The sequence below is a fragment of the Schistocerca cancellata genome, chromosome 6, assembly GCF_023864275.1.
Source record: "Schistocerca cancellata isolate TAMUIC-IGC-003103 chromosome 6, iqSchCanc2.1, whole genome shotgun sequence".
Taxonomy (NCBI): domain Eukaryota; kingdom Metazoa; phylum Arthropoda; class Insecta; order Orthoptera; family Acrididae; genus Schistocerca; species Schistocerca cancellata.
In genome coordinates, this window is record NC_064631.1 from 706,282,192 (window position 1) to 706,309,506 (window position 27,315).

Consider the following 27,315-nt stretch of genomic DNA (forward strand, 5'->3'; position numbering starts at 1 on the left):
ACATACACGGTGTGTAAGGACTGATAATATAACCAAGTAAATTCAAAAGCATTACAGTTACAAGACACACAAACCTGGTTGCTCTTATTTGCATTTGTGAATGAGCAATGACATAAAAAACATAAGTACAATATTTAGGAAACATACCTGAAAATTTCTAGCAAAGGTTCACTGGGAGCTGCCTGGCGACCAGATAGGAGTGTCTGCAGTCGGCTGACACTCTGTGTTGCTGTTGAAAGAGGCGTGACATTAGGTTGTAGATCTTTGGTCTTCAAATACTTTCTTCCTGTGAGCGGTGTTGAAGGGGCCAAATGGTGCATCTGCTATTACATTAATGGAAAAATAATAGAACCATGGTATTTTGTGTAACAGATATATTAATGAAGGGAAAAAATTATTTTTCACTTACTCCACCAAATGGCTGACCATTCCTTTTTGCTTGTAACTGTTCAGCAAACTCGCCTAGGCCCCACATTTTTGTAGGGGTGCCTATATCGGCATTGGCATCTTCACCTTAAAAAAAATGTACAACATATTTTCAACTAAGGCAATAAACAAACTATTTCAATAAAAACTATTGTACCACATGCAATAAATGCCACCTGATTTACATTTTCTTAAAGATGTTTGTAACTAGTGATTCATGAACTGATAAACTGCAGTAACAGCCTCGCCATTACCAAAACATTTGTCTTACATGAGATGTCTTAAGCAGAAATTTAAAATAAAAACTCACATTTACATATCAGACAGTAGAAAGAATTTATTATTTATTTTTGAGCTACTGAATAAATGCTTAGAATAATGGTGTTAAGGCAGTGTTTGATTAATATTTTCCAAAAAACACATGGAATCATAACCTCCTTAAAAGCAATATCCAAAATGAGATGCTTATAAATTATTGTTCTGTTTAAAAGTAAAATATTATTGACATACGCTACTAGAAAATGAAAAAAGAACACCAAGAATTTGTTGACACAGCAGAGGGAAATTTTATTGATACACTTTTGAGGACATATACAACAAACAACCACACTAACAGAGGCTTATGCATCTGTTACAGTCAAAAGGGACTGTAAAATATCAGTGCTAGTACTATGTAGGCCCTGTGTGGCTCTGTTGTATACACACCAGACATTGGTGCTCACCTTCATGACATTGCACACGTGTACAACCATCATGGACAACAGGGCAGAAGCAACTCTCATCACTCAGGAGAACAAGCCTCCATTCATCCTTCCATAAGCACCTACTGCAGCACCACTTCAGGCGGGCTACACGACGCTGGGACATAAGTAAAGCCACTCTAACGGCAATGCAGGATAGTAGTCCTGCTTTACGGAGATGGTTGTGAATGGTCCTCAGTAATATCCTCACAACAGTGTCCCTAATTTGTCATGAAGTCGCAGTGCGGTCCACTTTGTAAGATGCGACGGTCCTGGTGTGCATCTGCGTAGCGCCACTATCTGGACCCTGGCTGACGGGCACGTGCACCTTCTGCTGACAACTGGCAACAACATCGATACACTGCATGTGTAGTGCAGTTCTATGGTATGACTGCCTAGCCTCCCAAATACCCACTACTTCCTTTCGCTACTTTGTCAACTGCACAAACGGTTCACGTCCTTGCTGTTGTGGAATGCTACGTTGCAGAGACAGACGGAGCTCAGTGAGAAACTGCAAACTGGCTCTGGAGGTGAACAACTGCTTCAAAGCTTGAAACATTCCATGGCTGATAATGCAGTTCCTGCTTTGTCCACAGCACTGCACATTTGATTATCACATTAACTGCCCTACCATAGTGTCCTGCGCTAGTATATCTAGCCTTAAGTCACTTGCATCAAGGTGTTATTTTTTCATTAATTTCTAAATACTACAGCTTTCACAGCAGTAGTAAGTATTTGATCCAACTATCACAATCTGGGTTTCATACTTTTCCCCAAAGCATTCCAGGTAAATGTTAGTGTAGTTCTGAACTACAGAGCCTGGCCAACCCCTTTCCCTGTACATTAAGCTCCAAGTCCAAATGAGTGAAAACAAAACATTATTACAAATCTACAAGGATTAGCTAGCATCTCATCCCTAATGATCCACTTGGAAAAGTATCAGACATATTCGGAGGTGTGGTACTCCTCCAATGGCCATGAAGCTATCCACTGCTAAGAGGAGAACTGCACCTCTGAAGATGCAGTTCCAGATGGCACTTCAGGGGTGAGATGTAGCTCTGTTGGACAGCTGCTGATCAGCCTGGAAAGGACATTAAAATAGTTCAATCTTAATAGTGCTAGACATGAACATCCTATTAGTCTTGCAGAAATCAGTCCTGTAGGTTCTGGATGCATCATTGTGTTAAATTGGGCAAGGCAAAGCATCAGTTGAAAAGATACATATTTTTTTCCATTCAACAGCAAATACAGCAGTCTTATTAGAATACAATATTTGTAACAGAATTTAAACTAACTAACTACTCAGCTTGCATTATTCCTCGAGTTTCTTGCCCATCACATGCACATTATAATGTCTCTTGGGAATAGCTTACAGCTATTTAAAATGTTCATTGTCTGATTACGAATTTCCCTAGGTTCCTATACAACAGGAGTACCCAAACTGATGGAACACTGAGAATCCTGATAGTATGACGCAACACAATGTTTACTTTATAGGTTAATAAAATTTTAACAAATCAGAATAACATGTTTTACTATGTGATTACTTCAATTTTAAATGATGATGAAGGAATCATAATAAAATTTAAAAAAGTAATTAGTATCATCAGAATGTTGGAGTAGGGTGGTGGTGGGGAAAAGAAACACTATTATTAGTTTTTCATGAAGTACTTATTCATTTCCCACATAACACCAGTGTTCCACAGAAGACAGTTTGAGAAACCTTATCTACAAAATACTTGCCAACTTTCAGAAACAAAAATCCGTAAGTTCATAAAGTGAGAAACTGTAACAAACATCTAATTTTCTGATTTCTTTCGTTCAACTTTGTATTTGGTTTTCAAAAAATTTAACATGAGCAAATAAGCACATAAATCTGCTGTCTGTCAGTTAACAATGTTAATTTTCAGGAATTACATGGAACATAAAGGAAAAACCCACTTCACAATTGAACATCACAAGAAAACTCCACATTTTGCATTCCTATAGAACTGATAACATTGTTTCTTAGTTTTATTCATCACGAATATAACATAACAACTTTATTGCTCACATATTCATGACAATTCCAATGCCTCACTTTCACATACGCATCATAACTTCAGTACACAAAACAGAGCTGCACTACTGTGACCCCTAAATATTGCCACCAAAAGGAAGGACAAAAGCACAGCATGACAATAAATTGACATAAGTGGCTCTTTACATACTAATCGAGTTTTGACAAAAATTTGCATACCAGAACATAAGTGATTATCAAAATTTTAAACTGAAATGTCTCAATACAATGTAAAAACAACAAGTGTAAATATTGGAAATGCAGGCACAGTGAATCATCTGTGCAATCATAAAACACACCACAAATCCACACATTTTACACATAATTTGGAAATCTTGGCAGGTGTGCCACAATTAAACAAAAATATTGTATTTAACAAAATTAAACTAATAATGAACATCTTTTTAAAGAAGCACATCAATGGTGAAGTACATCAGTTCTAACAAGGTAGCTGGCAAAAGATCTAGTCATATTCTTTAGCAATGGAAGAGTGTTAGTACGCATGCTCTGATGAAATGCAAAAGTATATTGTAAATCAGGCCATGCAAGTTATGTTGATGCTAAACGCAAGGAGTGGGATATATCCCAACTGATTCAAAAGCACTTACTAGAACACAATGAGGGTATGCAGCCATGCATAAAATCTCTCAAATATTGATTACTAGAAGTCTGCATACTGGTCACTGTCAGGCATATCTTAAGAATACTATAATTTCCCAAAGCACTGCAGGAATAAACTGAAACTATAATCACCAACATCAAAGAAAAAAATCAATCTCATGATATAGCATCCTTCAAACTATGAGAACTTTATGCTGAGAAGACAACAATGAACATCCATTACATTCAGAACCTACATTTAATACAGTTTTGCAATTCCTCATTTGCTTCTGCTGACAACCTGTATCTTACAAAAAATAATCAAAACTGTGAAACTGATGAATGAAATGTGTCAACAAGCCACTGCCTGGAACCCACATACATAATTCTTTATCAAAATAAAGTCTATACTAAACAACTCAAGATAAATTTCACTTTTCATTTCAAGAGACATAAAAACAAAAAGAAATTATAAAAGTGTCCTATTGAAATCCACAATGGGGTTAAAATGGCACAAACTGATCCAATGGGTACATACTTCCCATCCTACAACACAGCAGCTGTAGTCAGGAAGATCACCAAAAGTAAAAATAAAAAAAAAGAAAACACTTTCCAAAATAATAAAAATGTTATTCCAAGACTAAGAATTCATCTTGCAGATACTTCAGGTGTTTTCCCAGTCCTCACCTTGAGAATTCCAAGCTCTGAGTACAGGTCTTGGATCAGCAGAGATTATAGCAGATATCAAGTGGCTCCGCCTAGCACCCGGCATCGCTTGCAATCGCCTATATTCAGCTGAGGAAACCCATGCCTCTTAGATAAGTTCGTACTTCAAAAAAAGACATTAGAATGATTGGAGGACTCTATAGAAAAATAAACAAAAAACCTCCTACATTAACTAAATTAAAATGAAAGTTACTTAAGTTGTTTTGCTTTATGTAAAGCAATGTATAACAGCTTCTACACACATTTCAGCAGCATATTAATATACAAATACAAAATTCTGAGACAAATGGTATTGACATTTTAAACAGGGAATGAGCAAATAGTTTTGAACAACCATCTACACCAAAGCAGGCAGCACGGAGACGTCCAGCATATACAGGGTGTTACAAAAAGGTACGGCCAAACTTTCAGGAATCGTATGTTATGTGGACATGTGTCCGGAAATGTTTACTTTCCACGTTAGAGCTCATTTTATTACTTCTACTAAAATCACATTAATCATGGAATGGAAACACACAGCAACAGAACGTACCAGCATGACTTCAAACACTTTGTTACAGGAAATGTTCAAAATGTACTCCGTTAGCGAGGATACATGCATCCACCCTCCGTCGCATGGAATCCCTGATGCGCTGATGCAGCCCTGGAGAATGGCGTATTGTATCACAGCCGTCCACAATACGAGCACGAAGAGTCTCTACATTTGGTACCGGGGTTGCGTAGACAAGAGCTTTCAAATGCCCCCATAAATGAAAGTCAAGAGGGTTGAGGTCAGGAGAGCGTGGAGGCCATGGAATTGGTCCGCCTCTACCAATCCATCGGTCACCGAATCTGTTGTTGAGAAGCGTACGAACACTTCGACTGAAATGTGCAGGAGCTCCATCGTGCATGAACCACATGTTGTGTCGTACTTGTAAAGGCACATGTTCTAGCAGCATAGGTAGAGTATCCCGTATGAAATCATGATAACGTGCTCCACTGAGCGTAGGTGGAAGAACATGGGGCCCAATCAAGACATCACCAACAATACCTGCCCAAACGTTCACAGAAAATCTGTGTTGATGACGTGATTGCACAATTGCGTTGAATGAAGCCTCATCCGTAAAGAGGACAATTGCACTGAAATGAGGACTGACACATTGTTGGATGAACCATTCGCAGAAGTGTACCCATGGAGGCCAATCAGCTGCTGATAGTGCCTGCACACGCTGTACACGCTACAGAAACAACTGGTTCTCCCAAAGCACTCGCCACACAGTGACGTGGTCAATGTTACCTTGTACAGCAGCAACTTCTCTGACGCTGACATTAGGGTTATCGTCAACTGCAGGAAGAATTGCCTCTTCCATTGCAGGTGTCCTCGCCGTTCTAGGTCTTTCCCAGTCGCAAGTCTTAGGCTGGAATGTTCCGTGCTCCCTAAGACGTCGATCAATTGCTTCGAACGTCTTCCTGTTGGGACACCTTCGTTCTGGAAATCTGTCTCGATACAAACGTACCGCGCCACGGCTATTGCCCCGTGCTAATCCATACATCAAATGGGCATCTGCCAACTCCGCATTTGTAAACATTGCACTGACTGCAAAACCACGTTTGTGATGAACACTAACCTGTTAATGCCACGTACTGATGTGCTTGATGCTAGTACTGTAAAGCAATGAGTCGCATGTCAACACAAGCACCGAAGTCAACATTACCTTCCTTGAATTGGGCCAACTGGCGGTGAATCGAGGAAGTACAGTACATACTGACAAAACTAAAATGAGCTCTAACTTGGAAATTAAGTGTTTCTGGACACATGTCCACATAACATCTTTTCTTTATTTGTGTGCAAGAAATGTTTCCTGAAAGTTTGGCCATACCTTTTAGTAACACCCTGTATGCAACAAGAAGAAAGCAGCACACTTCTGCTCACATTACACACTCAAGAGCACGGTCAAATGCAAACTTATTTGTCTTCTGTTAAATTCTGAAAGTGAAACACAGAGACAGAGCTGTCTACTACCAAATACTGCATACCTCATCCCACAACCATGTTCAACACCATGCATACATACAGGTACAACAATTTTTAAAAAAATCAACAAAAATTTAAAGTCTGAAACAAAATAGCCGAGAACACTTAGAGTGTGTCAGGAAAATGAATGTAAGCAATTATGAATAGGCACTGGAGCACAATTGTGAAGGAAGAAGAAAAAGTTTGATGAGAACATCCAGCACAGAAATGTTAAAATTACTATCACTGCAGACAGTAGAAAACTTTATAACAGACAAAACACAGTATTATATGTGATGAAGTAAAATCAGTTACGTATCTATGAGGGGGACATTACATTAGTAACAATCCTGATTTTAAACAACTGTTAGCAGAATTTATGTAAGCATATAGTGAAAACTGTATTTCCTTGCATTAAATAATGAGAACGAGATTTCATCACTGGAGATGGACTGTACATTATATCAGTTTAATCTGCATTATGGTTACAATTTGACATATGCATCGACAGTAACTTCTTCTCATGAAGTTGGCTCAAAAGGCAAAAGTAGGATCAAGCAATAAATTGTTACAAATATTTGTAGAACAAAACCTATGACAGTCAGAAAACATTACTAAATTTTCCTTAATGTCATGAACAGATGCAGTAGAATTAAAAATTTTTATGCAAATTTCTTTGAGAGGACTAACTATAGGAAGTGTGAAATTGATTGTATCACCTTTTTACAAAATTGCTGGGAAACGTAGGGAGAAATGAAACTCACAACTTTATGTTTTTTCATATGAACTGTGAGAAATTGCCTTGGTACATACAGCGGAGGACATAACATGTTATCTCGGATGTAGAGTCATCGTCAAGTGTAGAAGTAGCACTGGGTGTACCCTAGGTAGGACAGTGTGCTGGGACCCATGCTGTATAATAATGATTTTGCAGACAATATTAATAACATCAGGCTTTTTGCAGCTGATGCAGTTATCTACAATGAAGTATTGTCTGAACAAAGCTGTATGAATATCTGAATGTCAATGAGTCACTGCTGAAATTGGGCAGCGCATATAAGTACCTGGGTGTAGCACTCTGTAGGGATATGAAATGGAATGATCATATAAGCTCAGTTGTGGGTTAAGCAGGTGATATACTTCCGTTTGCTGGTAGAATACTGAGGAAGCACAATCAGTCTACAAAGGAGATTGCTTGCAAATCACTCTTGCAACCCATGCTAGAATACTGCTCAAGTGTTTGGACCCATACCAAATTGGACTAACAGGGAATATTGAATTTATACAGAGAAGAGCAACAGCTTTGTTTAGTCCATGGGAAAATGTCACAGAGATATTGAAAGAACTGAACTGGTAGGCGTAAACTATCCCGAGAAAGTCTGTTAAAGTTTCAAGAACTGGCTTTAAATGGTGATTCTACGAATAGATCAGAACAATTACTCCATGCACAGCGACATTCAGGCAATCATTCTTCTTGTGCTTCTACAGGAATAGAACACAAAGCAAGCTGGTACAATGTGAGTACCTTCTACCATGCACTAATGGTGATTTGCAGATTATAGAGATGTAGGTATACACGTAGAATTTCAAACAACAAATGCATTCAGTGCAAAACACAGACACAGCACCAAACCACACATCCTGGCTTTATAGTGTTTAAGATGTTGAATGATGTGGTAATTAAAATATTTTTAAAACATCAACAACTCTAAATTAATATTGTACTGAGGAGTTGTAAGAATGTTTTAATACACCAACACATTCAGAAATGCACAATACTACTAATAATTTTGTGTTTTGTGGGCATATTCTAGGCACGACTCACAATCTGCCTGACATGTAGCGCATGAGTCACGAGCTCACTTAGGAAGACTATTGCCAACAAGAGGCTAGTGTCCCGGTTATTACCATAGTCTGGCACACAGTACTGATGTGTCACTGAGCCACTGATAAGAGCACAACAATAATGTAGAGACCTAGCCATTGATAAGAGATAGGGTCAGAAAACAAAGGACAAGCAATACTCATCTACAATTACTACAATGCAAGATCTGAATTCCATTATCAAAACGGCAAACAATACAAATCATGTACTGCAAGTACAAATTTAAGAGTGTAAAATGAAAATATTTTGGGACTTTTAATGATAAAATAAATTAAAATAGTATCTGAAATAAAGCAAAAACTGCCTGTTTCTTTATCTTCCCAGCGAAAAACAAATGGACCAATTGTTTTTTATTTCTGTATTCTTTTAGTTTTTTTTCCTTAAATTTTCCATTGTAGTTTCACTTCACACTTCTGGCTTTCAAATTGTTTATTTCAGAAATCGTAATTTTATTTGTTTTAATATGAGAAATCAAATCTTGCACTTTTTGAAACACATTTTCTCTCACAGTAACATAGTATTTATACTCAAACAACTACATACACATGTAATAAATAGAGAGGATCAGTTTAACAAAAATTAACATGACAATAAAATTAAGTCAAAAATGAGGAAACATCACACACTGTGTTTGTCAAGGTTCCGTATCTTCTTCATAGTGGACACCAGTCATGAATTTGTCAAATGAAGGTGACATTTTCCCACATTAGCTGTATTGCATAACTAATTTAGCTTACAAAGCCTACACAGTGTCTACACAGAGCAAGGAATCATACACATGAAAATGGTAGCAAACTTTCATGGTATGTTACCATTTATCATGCATAACAAATTATAGTGTTGATGGTTTATCAGTCAGTGGACTTAAGGAAGGGAAAAAACATTAAGTTTTCTTTGTAAACACTTGCCTGAACTACGAAGAGGACTTAATAAATACACAGCCTAAGTGGAAAAAATGTCACCTACATACAAGGATCAATATGTGATTGCCTAGTGTTTTTGAGGTAAGTGCACTGCAAAATTTTGATAAATGAACCAAATTATTTCTTCATTGGGTTCCAGAACATACAAAAAGACAGAAAACAAACCAATGAGAGGTGGGTAGCTGGCGTTGGAAAACATGTGGGAGCCGCATGGTTGAATGTAACTGAAGACCTTAATACAAAGAGAAGCCCAGAGGCAGCATTTATTATGCAGTTAATATCAAATGATTACTGCTGCTGTTGATGATGCTGATGACGATAACTGAGCATTTCATCTTTATCACAAGCTGCGGCATGTCTCCTAACAACAATGTCAAAGTGTGAGAGGTTGGATCGACACAGAGAAAAAGTAAATGAAGGCAACGAAAATGAGAGAAAAGATGGATGTGACAGAAGTGGAAACTATACTCAAGGTGTCTACATGGACAAGGAAAAAAAATTCCTGGACTTTTCCCGGATTTCCCGGTTAAAAATACACTTTCTTCCGGGCGAAAACACACTTTTTCTGTGTTAAGTGACCATATACTATTCTTTGGCACTGTAAAACTCATCAATGCTTTGAATGTTTATGGTTTTATATACCGATGTAGAATGTCCCGCCACTTTAGAAAACGAAACTCGGGGGGAGGGGGACACGTTTTGAAACACCTTTGATGTGCAGCAATATGTACGCTGCATATTTTCGTATTACGAAGGTATAAATTTGAATTCCACCAAATACCGCGTGTTACTTTCCGAAGCATTGAAATCAAGATTGGGATGCGTTTTTGTAAGCCAATCATCACTCATGTCACGTGATCTCCCCAGCTGCCCAGCTGATAACAGCATAGGACACATGATGAAGTCAGCCAATAGCAAGATCACTCTTGAGTAGTGCGAAAACACAAATAAGAAAAGTTAATGGTTTCAATTAATATACATAGTATTCACATATAATATTGGTCTAAGCTGAAAGAGAAGCTAAGCTTCCACATATAATGTTGATCTTTTCTGTGCATGATACACTTTAAGATACATCACACAAATGTGCCAGTAAAATTTTTAATAACGACGTAAATGTGTGATCTTCTGAGTTCGAAATTCTTCTAAATGGCCGTCCTCAAAGAGTTGATTTTTAAATGAGAGTCAAACGCTTTCTTATTTACGAAATTCAGTGTACATTCTCACACATAGTTCATCTTGCGTAAAAGGAAATTTGCTTTCAATGTATGTAACGCTTTTCAAACCACCTATCGCAATATTTTCCCGCTACCTGTTAGAAATAGGTTCGTTTCAGCAGTTGCAAGAGAGCGCCAGATAACAGTCGTCACCGCGCAATGACGCAGGAAGGCCACATGTCCGTACGTGTAAAACATGAAAAGATCTTACATTATGTCATAAAAGAAACAAGACATCAAAGGATACTTCAAGAGCATCGGAATTTCGTGAACCATAGTAAAATGCATAATTCGGCTTAAAGTGCACATTAGTATGTCCAGATTCAGGTGTAAATTTCCTTGGAGTACCAGTATTGTATTATCTCATGTTTGGTTCTTTATTATGGCATAATGTCATACGTGCACTTGAAATCAGCGAACAGTTGAAACCAGCCAACAGTGTGAAATTAAACAGTTCGTTTCAAATAAACTGACTGCCTCAGCAGAAAAGATTAATAAAAGCCAACTCTTTCCAGCAAACCAACAAAGATAACTTCATTGTTCTGCAAGGCGATTAATGCTTGACTGTCAGAAAGGTGGAAATAAAATCTGAAACTAATGACATATTTTAGCCATCCGTAATTATGCGAATGTATTTTAATTCATTTGATAGCTCCCGGCCACAAAAATCCGTTTTGTTATCATTTTACGTGAGAGCAATAAACAAAAAGGAAACAACAAAATCACTGAATGTAAACACAGGTCACGTGGAGGTGACTCACCTCAACTCAGACTGCTCTGTGCTCTCAGCCCCGGATCTACGATATTTCCGAACCGGGGCAATACTAGATAGTGGCGCCCAGCCACACTTCTGTAACCTCTCAAAATCGCTCATACGCGACTCAACTGCACATGCCCAAGAGCCCGCCCGCAACTGCTCAAGGGAATCTAACATCAACAGTTGTCACATCATGCTCATCGGAGGCAATTTGTCGTTATGAATCATTGCATAGTCTTCCTAAAGCTTTTGACACACTTTGCTGCATTTCCTTTGCAACTCAAGTTTATTTTACTTCCCCCCCTCCCGTTCATGTTTTGTTGCAGCAGTGTTATTCTGCAGTAGCAGGGTTCAGTAATATCCTTTGTTGAGTATTGGTTCTTACCACTCAAAATCACAAAAACTTAACTGAAAACTAAAGTGCGCGTCATTTATGTTGGCGGCCGAGTTCAGGTTCGTTCTGCGCATCTGACGTCACAAAACACAGTCAGCCAATGAACAGAGAACGACGTTGCCAGATCTCGACTGCAGTGCAGAGCACGGACGAGTCTTCAGTTTTAGAAACGTTCAGTCATAAATAAAGTAATAGAACAAAAGCAATGTCTTGATAGCAGACTTTCTTTTATAGAAAGTTTGGAAAAAGCATTCTTTATACCAATTGCTTCATATTCTATTAATTAATTAAACCAAACAACCAATAAGACTCCTAATTCAGGCGATAGCAAGGAAAGGTGTTTGTATCAATCTGACGAACAGCTTTTTCGGAATAAAGAAAAGCGGTAATTGTTTATTTCCTATTGTACTTCGACGAAGTGTCAGTAATTCATAATCATACCAACCGTACTTGCCAGTATTTTGCATGACTTGTTACAGTTCTCATGGAGTTCCATCGTCGCATGAGCTGCGTTAGCGCAACGGTGAAGGCGTTGGGTTCGTGTGTGAAAGGTGACGAGTTCAAACCTTGTATGGTACATAATATTTTCTTTATTTAAAAACAATATCGAAGTGTCTTACTTCACGAATTTTATTCGTTTGAATGAAATTTTTGAAATTTCTAGTGCTTTGTCTCTTCATTAACCCTTTCGCTGCTGCAGACACGTGCTCCCCGCATTCCGCGCTGTGCGCGATTTTGTCATGTACCTATGTAGTACTTAAATTAAATAAGATATTATTATACAGTAAATTTTGTATGAAATTTAGGTATCTTGTCCACATTTCATTCTCAACATTGTGGCAACTAAAATCGACCATACGAAAGTATACGCTATGGACTTCTACCTCTGCGAACTCTTCAAAATTTCATGCAATGGTTTACTACATTTAATGCTGCACGATAACTGGGTTGAACATCGAAACAAAATTGTCATTTATGGGGGAAGGTATCAGTCAAGAAGATGTGTAAAAATCTAATTTTTGGGCCAAATAGTTTTTGTGGAATCGAAATAAGAGTGTCAAAGCAGTCGGAACACCATGTGTCAGCACAGGCAAGCAGTGCAGTGACAAAATCGCGCACAGCGCGGAATGCGGGGAGCACGTCTCTGTAGCAGCGAAAGGGTTAATGCGGCCGTGGTGGCTTTACTTCATGAACTGCGCGCTCCCCCCTAAACGTAAGCTTGCGAACTATGCTATACTAGGGCGCTGCTTCTCTTGGCGTGTGCGTCGTGTGCAACTGGCAACGCAGCAATCTCCCGCGTCTGGGCGGGCATGCGCGAGCCGCCTAGATAAAAGAATTGAACTATAGTACGATGAAAAATTGCCGGAATTCTAAACAATTCCTGGATTTTTCCCGGTTTTCTCCCGGATGAAAAAATTCCCAGGTTTTTCCCGGATCTCCCGGGTCGTATACACCCTGTATACTGTAAAGAGTTGGTTTCGTGGACTGATTCAGATAAATTGGCAGCTGCTAAATTAATAATTCAAGGAGCCGCACAAGATTTCATCAGTGCAAAGCCCACTTGTGTGAAATCAGAAGATTACAATGAATTCAAAGTGATGGTTGTTCAGAGATTCATACGCAAAAATGCTATCAGATTCTACAGAGAGCAACTCCATAGTCTACGAATGGGACGGGACGAATCTATTGAGCAGTTTACTGACAGAATTCAAAACTTTAACTCTCAAATATAAGAGCTGCTCGAAGATGCATTCAGTTGTTCGAAGCCGATCAGAGAGTGTTAGACACATGCATTCATGGGTTGTATGCCTAGGAAGTAGGCAAGGCAGTCAGTCTGGGGCGATGGAAGACCTTTCAGGAAGTAGTAGAAGCAGCTGTTAGCTTCGTGGAAGCATTAAGACGACTAAATCATATGCGAAAAGAAGAACGCCATGTATTCAACACAAAAGCAGAATGTTACAGATGTAACAAGACTGGTCAATACATGTAAAGACTAAGAAAAGACGACTTTGTGACAACTGTGGGATAAACGGTCACATATCGAAAGATTGCCACAATAAGAGAAAGAGTAAAGCAAGCAACAGACAACTTGGCAGAGCGTTAAATGAGTGCTGCGACATACAGGCCACCACATCGTCTGTCCCCTGCCCGAGACAGTGATTCCTGTTAGCTCCACCGAAAATTAGATCGACAATGACTTTGTGATGAATGTTGTATATCGTGGATGACAGATCAAGCTACTTATTGACACAGGAGCACATAACTCACTGATGTGGTGTTACATTGACAAAAGGGATAAGTTAAGACTGCCATAGCTAAAGGTGCATGGGTTAAACGGCAGGAACATACGTAACCACGGAGATGGTGACAAAGAATTATGTTTAGGCCAAGAAAAATACACGCAAGAGTGCAGGTAGTTACAAATAATGAAATGTGCTACGATGGTATACTTGGATTTGATTTCTTGACCGCTAACGGGGCTGAGATATTTGTCACTGATAGAAGGATAACACTAAGCTGTAGAAACTATGACCTACAAAATCATTCTTCAGATTGTACTCAAAGTTGCAGCGATGTCGTGGGATCAATCAACTGACCGACGCATCAGCTCAAACCCTTCGAGTCAATGTAAAGATTGATCAGCCTCAGCAAATCCCCCAGGGAACAGGAATAACAATCTATATCAAAGTCAATTCACCCTGATTCAAAGAAGGAACTTTGTTATTGACCGAGCTGTCAGATAAATGTGAGTTACTGGACAGAATGCATTGTTATGTTGCCGGAAGTGTTGGTATAGCTACAATGGTGAGACACAATGTAGCTAGAGTGACAATAACAATAACGAACATGGGCGACGGAGGAACTGTACTGCCATGAGGAACGAAAGTTGCTGAAGTGTCAAGCATAAATAAAAGTGATCCCAAATGAAGTTTCAAACTTCACAGTTACAAAGACAGATTTTACTAGCAGTACTGAAAAATTGCAGCAAAGATTCGAAATTAATAATGAAATACAGAGCAAGATTTGGCAGAAGACAGAACATTTGACAGAAGAAGAGTAGAAGATTCTAGCGCTTGTGTTATTGGAGCATGCAGATCTTTTCCAAGAGCAGTAAAATTTATCTGTCACTCATCTGGTTCAGCATCATATACGTACCGGAAATGCATCACCAATCACTCAGAGACCTACAGAATACCATTCAGTCAGAGAGAGTTGGTAGAAGAAATGGTTAAAGAACAACTGGAGACCGGAACTACAGAACCAAGAGATCCACCGTAGTGTTCACCGGTTGTCATTGTTAATAAGAAATCTGTTTCTGGAGAACCACAGTTCCGTTTTTGAGTGGATTATCATGCTCTAAATGCAGTAACCACACCAGACATTTACTTCATACCAAATCTGGTAGAAGCCTGGGTATTACTCCAGATGTCGAATTTTTTTGGTTTGTGATGTAACAAGTGGATATCATCAGCTGACACTGCATCCAGTTGATTGACCGAAAACTTCGTTTGTTACTACCATAGGAGTGTATAAATACTTGCATATGCCATTTGGATTTCGCAATGCGCACCTTTCGTCACCAGATGGATTCCGTTTTACCAGGGTTCACACCAACACAAGCTCTTGTATACCTCGAAGATGTAATAATTTTCAATGAAAACCTGAAGCAGCATACAGAGAGACTTCAAGCAATTTTCAAACTTATAAGCAGCGCAACCCTCTCCTTGTCTATAGATAAATGTCACTTTGCACAAAAAAGCAACTGAACTGCCTTACACATGTTATCAACTAGTGAAGGCGTCTGTCCCGATACAAAATAATTGAAGCTGTCAAGAATTTTCTGGAACTACAGAATTACAATCATTCTTAGGATTAGCAAATTTCTATAGGCATTTCATAGCCATTTATGCAATTATCAAATGACACAGCTACTGAAAAGAAGAAATACACAATTGGTCATCAGACTGCATGAAGACAATGGAAAACCTTAGAACTGCCCTAACCACAGCTTCAGTGTTAGCCTATCCACATTTCAGCAAGCCCTTCATTGTTTCAACAGATGCTTAAAAATTTTCTGTTGATGGTATTTTGTCTAAAGAAACTGATAGCCATAAACACCCAATATCATTTGCATCCAGACAATTAAACAAAGTAGAATGTAATTATACTACAACAGAAAAGGAGCTTTGTGTTTTGGTTTTTGGTATAACACATAACAGATGTTTTTTGACAAGAAAAGAATGGTTACAGACCATGCCGCACTTAAATGGCTATTGAGCTTTAAGACCCAAGTTCCACACTATGTAGGGCTTTGAGACTGAGTGAGTTTCAGTTTCAAGTTATTCATCAACCTGGTAAACTACACATAAATGCTGACGCAACGAGCTGAAAGGTACATGTCTGTGTTACAATAACTTCCGAGGAAGAGTTAAAAGCAGTTCATCAGGAGGAGCATCCACAATGCAAAATATCGAAAAATGATCAATGTCTTGTCGAAATAGGTGGATTTTCATACAAGATAAATAGTAAAGAAAACCACCTAATTATTCCGGAAAGCACTGGAAAGTACAAAATCATGATGGAACAGCATGATTCTTCACTATCTGGACACTGTGGTAAAAAGCAACAAACATTAAAATAGCTGAGGTATATTGGTGGCCAAGACGTAAAGCTGACAGTTCTGAGCTTGTTTCACAGTGAGAGTCCTGCAACAGACATTATAATTCGGGAAAAACTAAGGCACTATTACAAGAACTGCCAGAGACTAGTGAACCACACGAAAGTGTTGGACTTGATGTCGCTGGACCTTTGCCTAAGACTACAGATGGGAATTAATACATATTGACCATGTTAGATCATTTCTCCAGACATCATCTCCTGATACCAATACCTGATCAGAGTGCCAACACTGTCGCTAACGTTTTTGCAAAGGAGTGGATTCTGAAGTCTGGATTACCATTAACAATAATCAGTGACCAAGGATCAAATTTTATGAGTGAATTGCTTAAACAGACTTGTAAGCTAATGCAAATAACACAACTAAGAACTACACCACCACACCCATTCGGAAATGGAGACATTGCGCGAGTTCACAGAACTATTATTAAGATGATTAGCAACTACGTAAGTAGCAAGCATGACAATTGGGACGTGTGTCTTCCGTACTTCGTTGAGCGCTTACAATGCAAAAAATGCACACATCAACTGGCCTAAGTCCGTACTAAATTGTATATAGAAGAAGAATGCATACACACTTGGACTTTCCACTATTAATCACTGGAATTAGCAATGAATATATAAAGGAATTAGCACATAAGCTAAAGAAGGCACGGAAGGGAATGAAATGGCGGAATCGTCGACCTTTTCTGCAGCAAGCAAAACAACATGGTCACCAAGCAATTTTGCCACAGTATCAAGTCAGAGATCTGTGGTGTTAAAGAAGAGTTAGGTCAAAAAGTTAAGACGTTTTGGAAAGGACCATATCTGATGTTGGAGGTGTTGTCACTAGTCACTCTTAGGCTCCAACTGCCTTTTTATTTGACTGTCATTCATGTCAATTGTGCAAAGCCATTTGTGAGTAGACTTCCTGCAGCACCACGAGACAAAGACAAGGACAGACCTAGGGCCTAACCAGGTGTTCCTAAATCCAGGACACAAGCAGCGCAAGGTCACAGTTCAGACTTCCAAGACCGAGGCATCACTATACATCGAGTGATCAAGTCCCAGACACTCCTACAATCTTCATAGACGTGTGTAGTGTGAGCGAGTGTAAAAGATGTGTTTATTTCTCAGCCATTTGCATATATGAATGTGTTGTGCAAATATAGATTGCAGTTACTACCTAAAGTGTGCACATGAAACTAAATCTTACTCCACAGTTTACCACAAGAAACACATTTGTATTATATTCATGGTTTATTTCTATTGTTTAGAAATAATTAACCATGTTTGCTGTAATTCTAATTTCTATTATTACAATGTGTTCTTCTAATGCTATTATAGTAGTGCCACTGCAACAGGTGCTGTGTTTGAACCACAATCAAACATGTTGTTGTTGTTGTTGTTGTTGTTGTTGTGGTCTTCAGTCCTGAGACTGGTTTGATGCAGCTCTCGATGCTACTCTATCCTGTGCAAGCTTCTTCATCTCCCAGTACTTACTGCAACCTACATCCTTCTGAATCTGCTAAGTGTATTCATTTCTTGGTCTCCCTTTACGATTTTTACCCTCCATGCTGCCCTCCAATGCTAAGTTTGTGATACCCTGATGCCTGAGAACATGTCCTACCAACCTGTCCCTTCTTCTTGTCAAGTTGTGCCACAAACTCCTCTTCTCCCCAATTCTATTCAATACCTCCTCATTAGTTATGTGATTAGTTTCGAAAGCTTCTATTCCCTTCTTGCCCAAACTATTTATCGTCCATGTTTCACTTCCATACATGGCTACACTCCATACAAATACTTTCAGAAACGACTTCCTGACACTTAAATCAATACTCGATGTTAACAAATTTCTCTTCTTCAGAAACACTTTCCTTGCCATTGCCAGTCTACATTTTATATCCTCTCTACTTCGACCATCATCAGTTATTTTGTTCCCCAAATAGCAAAACTCCTTTACTACTTTAAGTGTCTCATTTCCTAATCTAATTCCCTCAGCATCACCCGACTTATTTCGATTACATTCCATTATCCAAGTTTTGCTTTTGTTGATGTTCATCTTATATCCTCTTTTCAAGACACTGTCCATTCTGTTCAACTGCTCTTCCACGTTCTTTGCTGTCTCTGACAGAATTACAACGTCATTATTTATTTATTTCTTGTTCCATAGATCCAGTTAGTGAGTCAATCACAAGGATATGGAACGTGTCAAATTGTACAGGTTTCAATTTAAACTTACAATAAATACAAGGGCAATTCAATGGCAATTTGTACATAGGTTAAGTAAGACATACTATAAATACAGTAACAGATACAATGTCAGCTAGATAACATAACAACCATTTAACAGAAAAAGGAGTTTCAAATAAAGGTTAAGGATAAGAGCACAAAGTTGCCATCGGGGAACCTCAAAGTTTTTATTTCTTCTCCATGGATTTTAATACCTACTCCGAATTTTTCTTTTGTTTCCTTTACTGCTTGCTCAATATACAGATTGAATAACATCGGGGAGAGGCTACAATCCTGTCTTACTCTCTTCCCAACCACTGCTTCCCTTTCGTGCCCCTCGACTCTTATAACTGCCATCTGCTTTCTGTACAAATTGTAAATAGCTTTTCGCTCCCTGTATTTTACCCCTGCCACCTTCAGAATTTGAAAGAGAGTATTCCAGTCAACATTGTCAAAAGTTTTCTCCAAGTCTACAAATGCTAGAAACATAGGTTTGCCTTTCCTTAATCTTTCTTCTAATATACATTGTGAGGTCAGTATTGCCTCACGTGTTCCAACATTTCAACGGAATCCAAACCGATCTTCCCCGAGGTCGGCTTCCACCACTTTTTCCATTCGTCTGTAAAGAATCCGCGTTAGTATTTTGCAGCTGTGACTTATTAAACTGATAGTTCGGTAATTTTCACATCTGTCAACACCTGCTTTCTTTGGGATTGGAATTATTATATTCTTCTTGAAGTCTGAGGGTATTTCGCCTGTCTCATACATCTTGCTCACCAGATGGTAGAGTTTTGTCAGAACTGGCTCTCCCAAGGCCGTCATTAGTTCTAATGGAATGTTGTCTACTCCCGGGGCCTTGTTTCGACTCAGGTCTTTCAGTGCTCTGTCAAACTCTTGATGCAGTATTGTATCTCCCATTTCATCTTCAACTACATCCTCTTCCATTTCCATAATATTGTCCTCAAGTACATCGCCCTTGTATAGACCCTCTTTATACTCCTTCCACCTTTCTGCTTTCCCTTCTTTGCTTAGAACTGGGTTTCCATCTGAGTTCTTGATATTCATACAAGTGGCTCTCTTTTCTCCAAAGGTCTCTTTAATGTTCCTGTAGGCAGTATCTATCTTGCCCCTAGTGAGATAAGCCTCTACATCCTTACATTTGTCCTCTAGCCATCCCTGCTTAGCCATTTTGCACTTCCTGTCGATCTCATTTTTGAGACGTTTGTATTCCTTTTTGCCTGCTTCATTTACTGCTTTTTTATATTTCTCCTTTCATCAATTAAATTCAATTTTTCTTCAGTTACTCAAGGATTTCTACTAGCCTTCATCTTTTTACCTACTTGGTCCTCTGCTGCCTTCACTACTTCATCCCTCGGAACTACCCATTCTTCTACTACTGTATTTCTTTCCCCCATTCCTGTCAATTGTTCCCTTATGCTCTCCCTGAAACTCTGTACAACCTCTGGTTTAGTCAGTATATCCAGGTCCCATCTCCTTAAATTCCCACCTTTTTGCAGTTTCTTCAGTTTTAATCTACAGTTCATAACCAATAGATTGTGGTCAGAGTCCACCTCTGCTCCTGGAAATGTCTTATAATTTAAAACCTGGTTCCTAAATCTTTGTCTTACCATTATATAATCTATCTGATACCTTCTAGTACTAGAAGGATCAAACATGGTAGTTTCAACAAATAATGCTAAGCTTGTACTTAAATACAATTTGAGTGAGATTCCACAACGATTCAATTCTATTAAAATGCAAATTGATTTGACTTATTCAGTCAAAGATAATGACACAGTTTTGGAAATAGGAATGTCTTGGTATAACAACTGGATTACCACCAAAATGCATGCAGATTGTACGTTTGCTAATTATGAAAAAGAAATTAACTGTTTCTTAAACCTTTTGCCACATAAAATCTTGATTAAGCACAAACGTGCCTGGTTTGATTTTGGAGGAAGTGTCCTTCATACTGTATTTGGCACTTTAACAAGCTGAGATCTATTGGACGTTCAAGACAAAATTGTAGCCCTTGAACAACAGTCCAGTACGAATTCAATTAACCTGCCTAATGAAATAACTTTATTGAGGAATATGTAATGAACCATTACTTATCACACAGTTTTATTGAACAAATTGTAAAGCAACTTCTTATGCATTTCAACATGATTCTTGGTGGGATGAATGCAAGCATCCACAAGCTCCTCAAAGGATTAAACACTGCAAGTACTCACTTAGATTTAAACACACTGCTTTTAAGAATTTCTGACAGTCTATCGAATGCTGGAATTGATGCTCTTAATTTTAAAAAAACTCTAGAAAATAGTTCAACTGATTTCTTATTTCTGTACTACTGGATCCAGACCAATTCTTAGAGATATTGCTGTTAACGTATGTTAGATGCAACATCTACCACGATTTACCCTGTTCATTCTTATAATTTATAATGACAACTAACAATGAGCTGAATTTCATTCAAGCAGCAAATAGGATTGACTCTTTTGGATCTTCAAGTTAATGTTAATCCATACTTACGAGGTGTACCGGTATGAACTGAGCATTTTGTTGTTGTTGTTGTTGTTGTGAAAATGAAACACTAATTTTGAACTGAAAAGTAAAAACATTTTATTCAAAGTACTGACCACTGCTTTCTGGCAATTTGCGGACACCACACCAATAGAAATGTTCATCTTTAGAAGCAAACCAATGAGACACACAATTTTCAACTTCTTCGTAGGAATCGAAGTGTTCCTCAGCCAATGCGTGCCCCATTGATGAAAACAAATGGTAGTCAGAAGGGGCCAAGTCTGGTGAATACGGCGGGTGGGGTAGCAGCTCCCAGCCAAATGTTTGGATTGTATCCTGAACCAGTTTTGCTTTGTGTGCAGGTGCATTGTCGTGTAAAAAAATTACTTTGTCATGTCTTCTGGCTCATTCTGGTCTTTTTTCGATCAATGCACAGTTCAAATTGATCATTTATTGTCTGTACCAATTAGTATTCACAGTTTCACCAGGTTTTGGAAGCTCATGATACACCACACCTTTCTGATCCCACCAAACACAGAGCATTGTCTTCTTGCCGAATCGATCTGGTTTTGCAGTCAATGTTGATGGTTGTCCCGGATTAACCCATGATTTTTCCCGTTTAGGATTCTTAAAATAAATCCATTTTTCATTGCCAGTAACAATTCGATGCAAAACTGATTTTCTTTTATGTCTTTGAAGCAAAATTTGACAAATGGTTTTTCGATTTCCCATCAGTCTTTCTTTCAATTCATGTGGCACCCATTTTTCACACTTTTGGATCTTTCCCATAGCTTTCAAACAGTCAGAAATTTAGCATTGCTGCCATTTGCTTCTGACTCAAAGTATCATCTTCATCCAATATTGCTTGCAATTCAGTGTCTTCAAACTTTTTCGGTGGTCTTCCATGTTCTTCATTTCTTACATCAAAATCATTATTTCTGAACCGTTGAAACCATCTTTTGCATGTTGCTTCTGATAGAGCATGATCACCATATGCCTCGACAAACATTCGATGCGACTCTGCAGCACTTTTTTTCAACTGAAAACAAAAAATTAATGCTTTCCGCAAATCACCACTTTCTGGTACAAAATTCGACATTGTTAACACGATGAAAACATATGATGTTGTTTGTTCCATGACCTGATGTATACCAAATATCTTTGACAGATGTCATACCAACCAAACAACAACAAAATTAAGGCTCGTTCACAACAAATGTTCCCTATTGACACATTTGTATCTTAACGCTCATTTCATATTGGTACACCTGGTAATTGTCAGCACTGTGTTGTTGTTATTTTTATTTGTGTGTCTTGTGTCTACAGTGCAAGTCATGTACCAAGTTGTGAGTTTGAAAGCCCACACATCAGTACCAATTGTTATTGTGTCTGTGAATGAAATAAATGAGGCAATGCCTTCTGATGTAACAATGGGCGAACGGATTCAAGACGCCCAGGTGGTTGTCTAGAATCACATTCAGTAGCTCATCTTCTTTGGGGGGAGTGTGTGTGTGTGTGTGTGTGTGTGTGTGTGTGTGTTAGTGTGTGTGGGTCAGAGGACTGGACGTAGCTGCCACATGCGGGTACGAATGCGAGCTGGCGTTATCGCGGGATGCCGACAAACTGCAGTGTCACTATACGCCGGCTGCAGAGCGACACACACACACACACACACACACACACACACACACAGTAGTCGTGTCGATGGCCACCTGCACAACCAGAACAGTTTCCAACACGGAATTGTGTGTCTTTTGACTCACAATGGAGTATTGACAAATCCATATTTATTCACGGTAGGACATCAGACACAGTTATGACGGGTCGGCGTGGTGAGTACATTATTACAAATCTCTTCATTGAAATAAAGTGGTGATGGCTAATACCGTATTTACTTGAATCTAAGCCGCACTTTTTTTCCGGTTTTCGTAATCCAAAAAACCGCCTGCGGCTTAGAATCGAGTGCAAAGCAAGCAGAAGTTATGAAAAATGTCGGTACGTGCCGCCACAACTAACTTCTGCCGTTAGGCATGCTTTGTAGGCACAAAGATAAATACTGGCGCCAAAATCTCAGCGTCAGTAAATAAATTAAAAAAAAGTGGAAGACGAGCGAGTTTCGACCACTGCATTTTCATACATTATCCAACGAAGTAAATACAAATTCCGTATTGTTCATCTTCGAATGTAGCACAATTTCAGTGTACTACCACAGTCTAACATGTTAGACTGTGATACTACGAAAATCTAACTGGCAAGACTGTTTGGGATGTTTGTCAATATGGCCAACTCTACGTTCTGAATTTTTTCCTATCTGTGAGAAGAGATGATTGCTAATAGGAACCTGATGAAATTTGAATCATATACAGTATTCTCTTCACCATAAGAATTATACGAATATAAACATTTTGCCATGTATTCTTTCGTGTTTGCTGCTATCTCATTTAAATCCTGTCTGCCTAATAAACTACGAAACTAGAGTGAGACAACAGCAAACGCGGAAGAATATAGGTATCGTGTCATGCTTATATTCGTATTATTCTTATGCCTAATAGTGATACAGTCAGAAATGAAGCACGGCAAGTGACTAGATTTTTAAATCTAAAATGACTAATTTCTGTGCAGAATTTGATGTAATAAAGAAGTGACGCAAAGATTTTCAAACGGAGAAAAATTTTCGCCTAACTTTCGTTCAGAACATGTTCTATCATATGCAGTCTATTATTTGATTCTTGTTGATCATTATCAAAGAAAGCAGCGGTGTAAGTAACAACAAATAGCAGTCTCTTGCCATTGTTTCGCTAATGAGACGATTCCTCTCTCTCTCTCTCTCTCTCTCTTTTTTTTTAAAAAATTGTACGCGGCGGTAGCGCGCACAAAAGCAAGCCGTGCCGCGAGTCGCGACAGGCCGTAAACACGCACTATCAGAATGCGACAAACAATGCCTGACACAGTGCAGTAATGCATTTTCAGCTTAAGAGTGACGCAAACACCTATAACAAAGAAAACGGCAATTATCAGATCAAAGCAAAATAAGCAATCGATTCAAACCAGACGAAGCACGTGAAAAAGGAAGGGCACCCGTATAAATACGGACGGAGAGCCTGACGCATAGCAATGGCTACGTGGTAAAGCTTAACTGCTAAGCTTAGACTCGAACCAAACTACTGTAGCTGTATCGCCATTCATTCGACCTAAATTGTGTCTCATATTACAATGGACAAACTTTGTTTCGATTTGGAGGTGCGGCCTAAAACTTTTCTCTCCCCTTGAATTTCGAGTCTCAAATTTCAGGTGCGGCTTAGATTCGGGAATTTTTTTTTCCTTTATTTCGAGTCTCATTTTTCAGATGCGGCTTAGATTCGAGTGCGGCTTAGATTCGAGTAAATACGGTAACTCTTAGTTTGTAGATTTGTGTATCTCATGGCCCCCATATCTGCAGTAGTCCTGACAAATATTAAGGAACACCCTCAGCCAAGGATACAAACCTCATAAGCGCCTTACAGATATAATAAAATAAATTAAATTGTTGCTACGGTATATATTTACATTAATAACATTTTTGTCCTAATGACTTGTCTATTTTTTCTCATAGTTTCAGCTCCCATCTGTGACCTCTACCCGTGACCTATTAATTGCCATCAGCTCATGATCATGAACACTAAGTAATTTGAACATACACTGGTAATTCTGATTGTTTCCTGCGCCTTTTCTCTCCCAATACATTAAGTGACTTTTCTCTCTTTAGAGAAAAAAGTCACTTTCTGCTTACCTTATTTCCCTGACGAAAGTGTTACAAAAATGCTAAAAATACGACAAATATTAGTTTTTCTTAAATCTGCAGTAATATAAGATTTAATCTCTGACAGCAAAAAGAATTATTATTTGCACAATGAACACCAGACTGGCTCATTTAGCACAAGAGCTCATCACAATGAATTTGCTTGACTGTTGCAACAATGAAACTACACAGTACTGTCACCTTAACAGGTGCGAGTTAAGCACTAACAATCTCAACAGCATGCTGCCACCACCATGAACTTATGTTCGAGTGTCAATGAAAGCATGAATAGTGCTTATCACACCCTCTGATATGTGTGCTTCGCTCAATGCCTAGTTTCATACAAAAGCCTAGGAAAGATATGGTCAGAAAGAAACAACAACATGCCCGTTTTATTTTTGTGCTTTATGTGCATGTTTCAAGCAATTTGTTTGTACAAAATCCTTACAGTTGGTAAATTTTTTTCCTCTCTGTAATTCAAGGCTACAGCCCTAGAAGTAGGCCAGTCTGCGACAGCAGCCACTAGAAACTTTAGATGTGAATATGAGTACCGATCATCTGCTATCTTACGAATGGCAATGGCAAATTGGGGCACAGGGAAAGTTTGATGACCTAATTCCGTAGTACATTTTTCAGTACAACCAGATCAACTTCACCAGTTGCTTCAACCCATACCATTCAGTTTGACCCTGCTGCCTCACTGCCTCTAACAATCTTCTTCAAATTGTTTACTTGAGAATTATTTGTCAAACAATCTCCTTTGTCTCCCATTGCATCTGTTCTCCACAGACCTCTGTACTGCATCATTACATTTTGCTCATCTCCCAAATCCCTTCCCACTAAATTTCTTGCTTATCTTCGTCCCTCCCTCTGGCATGGTAGCTTCAAATAATTTTACATTTTCCAGCATCTCCATCTAGCCCCCCTCCCTTCCTAAGTTTCTCCCTTTTATCAATAAATACAAAAAATGCTCTATGGAATACAACCATTTTTCAAAGTCAGGTTTGAGAATGGGGGAGGGGGGAGAAGTAGAGGGGGGAGAGGTAGAGGGGGGAGAGGTAGAGGGGGGGGAGAGGTAGAGGGGGGGAGAGGTAGAGGGGGGAGAGGTAGAGGGGGGAGAGGTAGATGGGGGGGAGAGGTAGATGGGGGGGAGAGGTAGAGGGGGGAGATGTAGAGGGGGGAGAGGTAGAGGGGGGAGAGGTAGAGGGGGAGAGGTAGAGGGGGGGAGGTAGAGGGGGAGGTAGAGGGGGGGAGAGGTAGAGGGGGGGGAGGTAGAGGGGGAGAGGTAGAGGGGGAGAGGTAGAGGGGGAGAGGTAGAGGGGGGAGAGGTAGAGGGGGGAGAGGTAGAGGGGGGAGAGGTAGAGGGGGGAGAGGTAGAGGGGGGAGAGGTAGAGGGGGGAGAGGTAGAGGTAGAGGGGGGAGTGGTAGAGGTGGGAGTGGTAGAGGTAGAGGGGGGAGTGGTAGAGGTAGAGGGGGGAGTGGTAGAGGTAGAGGGGGGAGAGGTAGAGGGGGAGTGGTAGAGGTAGAGGGGGGAGTGGTAGAGGTAGAGGGGGGAGTGGTAGAGGTAGAGGGGGGAGTGGTAGAGGTAGAGGGGGTAGTGGTAGAGGTAGAGGGGGGAGTGGTAGAGGTAGAGGGGGGATTGGTAGAGGTAGAGGGGGGGAGAGGTAGTGGGAACATGACCTGCTCAATGCTTTCTCTGTTTCATGTGTGACTATCTGAGACTAACCAAGAAAGACAGACAGCATTCGTCTGTGGACAAGGGCCCCCTGTGCAGAATAAAACTAATGTGGAACAAGTAAATCCTTAAAGTTAGTAGTGAATATCTTTCTTTTCTTATAACACTTTTTAGTGTTGCTGGAAAGCTATTTAAAGAGTAGATTAGCACTTGTTCTTAGCGTATTTTACAGCAGCGGCCTGCAGAGACTGCCCCTGCCAACTGATGTATGATCTGACTTGTTCCACACCACTGAAGGGTCCCCTTTGAGGTGTGAATTATGGAACACGATGTATGGATGTACATGGATCCTGCAGAATAATGTACACCTTTCTGTAAATGAGTCAAGAAATTGCATCCAGAGTAATTTCTTTTTCTGGGTAATGTTCCCCGAGTGAATGTTGCAGCTCCTTTTGAATCAGTACATAATCTTAAGACAGCCGTATGAACAGGGATAAAAGAGTTACTGTTCCAAGTTGCTTGGACAATTGCCTGCACTAAGTTCATGAAGTGACACCATACATGGTTCTCATATCCTTTTCTGACCTAAGAATTTCTGTTGTGATAGCACAGTTTTGTCCCAAAGCAACATTTGCACACTCTCATGTAACATAATATATCGTTTAAGTAACTGGATAGATAAAAAAATCTACTCACCAAGCAGCGGCAGGGGAACACATATAAAAGGT

At 39.3% G+C, this 27,315-nt stretch overlaps 1 protein-coding gene across 4 annotated transcripts in view; it reads right to left on the reverse strand.

Annotated features, from left to right (window-relative positions):
* Positions 1 to 27,315, reverse strand: part of LOC126191008 (retinoblastoma-like protein 1) — a 146,774-nt gene that overhangs the window by 81,164 nt on the left and 38,295 nt on the right. The window contains exons 7-9 of one of the 4 annotated variants that reach the window (XM_049931691.1): positions 4,513 to 4,620; positions 410 to 513; positions 148 to 320 (exon numbers count right to left, since the gene is read on the reverse strand). In XM_049931691.1, coding sequence (XP_049787648.1) covers positions 148 to 320; positions 410 to 513; positions 4,513 to 4,620 — 385 coding nt within the window. Of the gene's footprint in view, positions 1 to 147; positions 324 to 409; positions 514 to 4,512; positions 4,621 to 27,315 lie in introns of all 4 variants that reach the window. The other 3 variants (XM_049931689.1, XM_049931693.1, XM_049931692.1) reach the window with 3 other exon arrangements.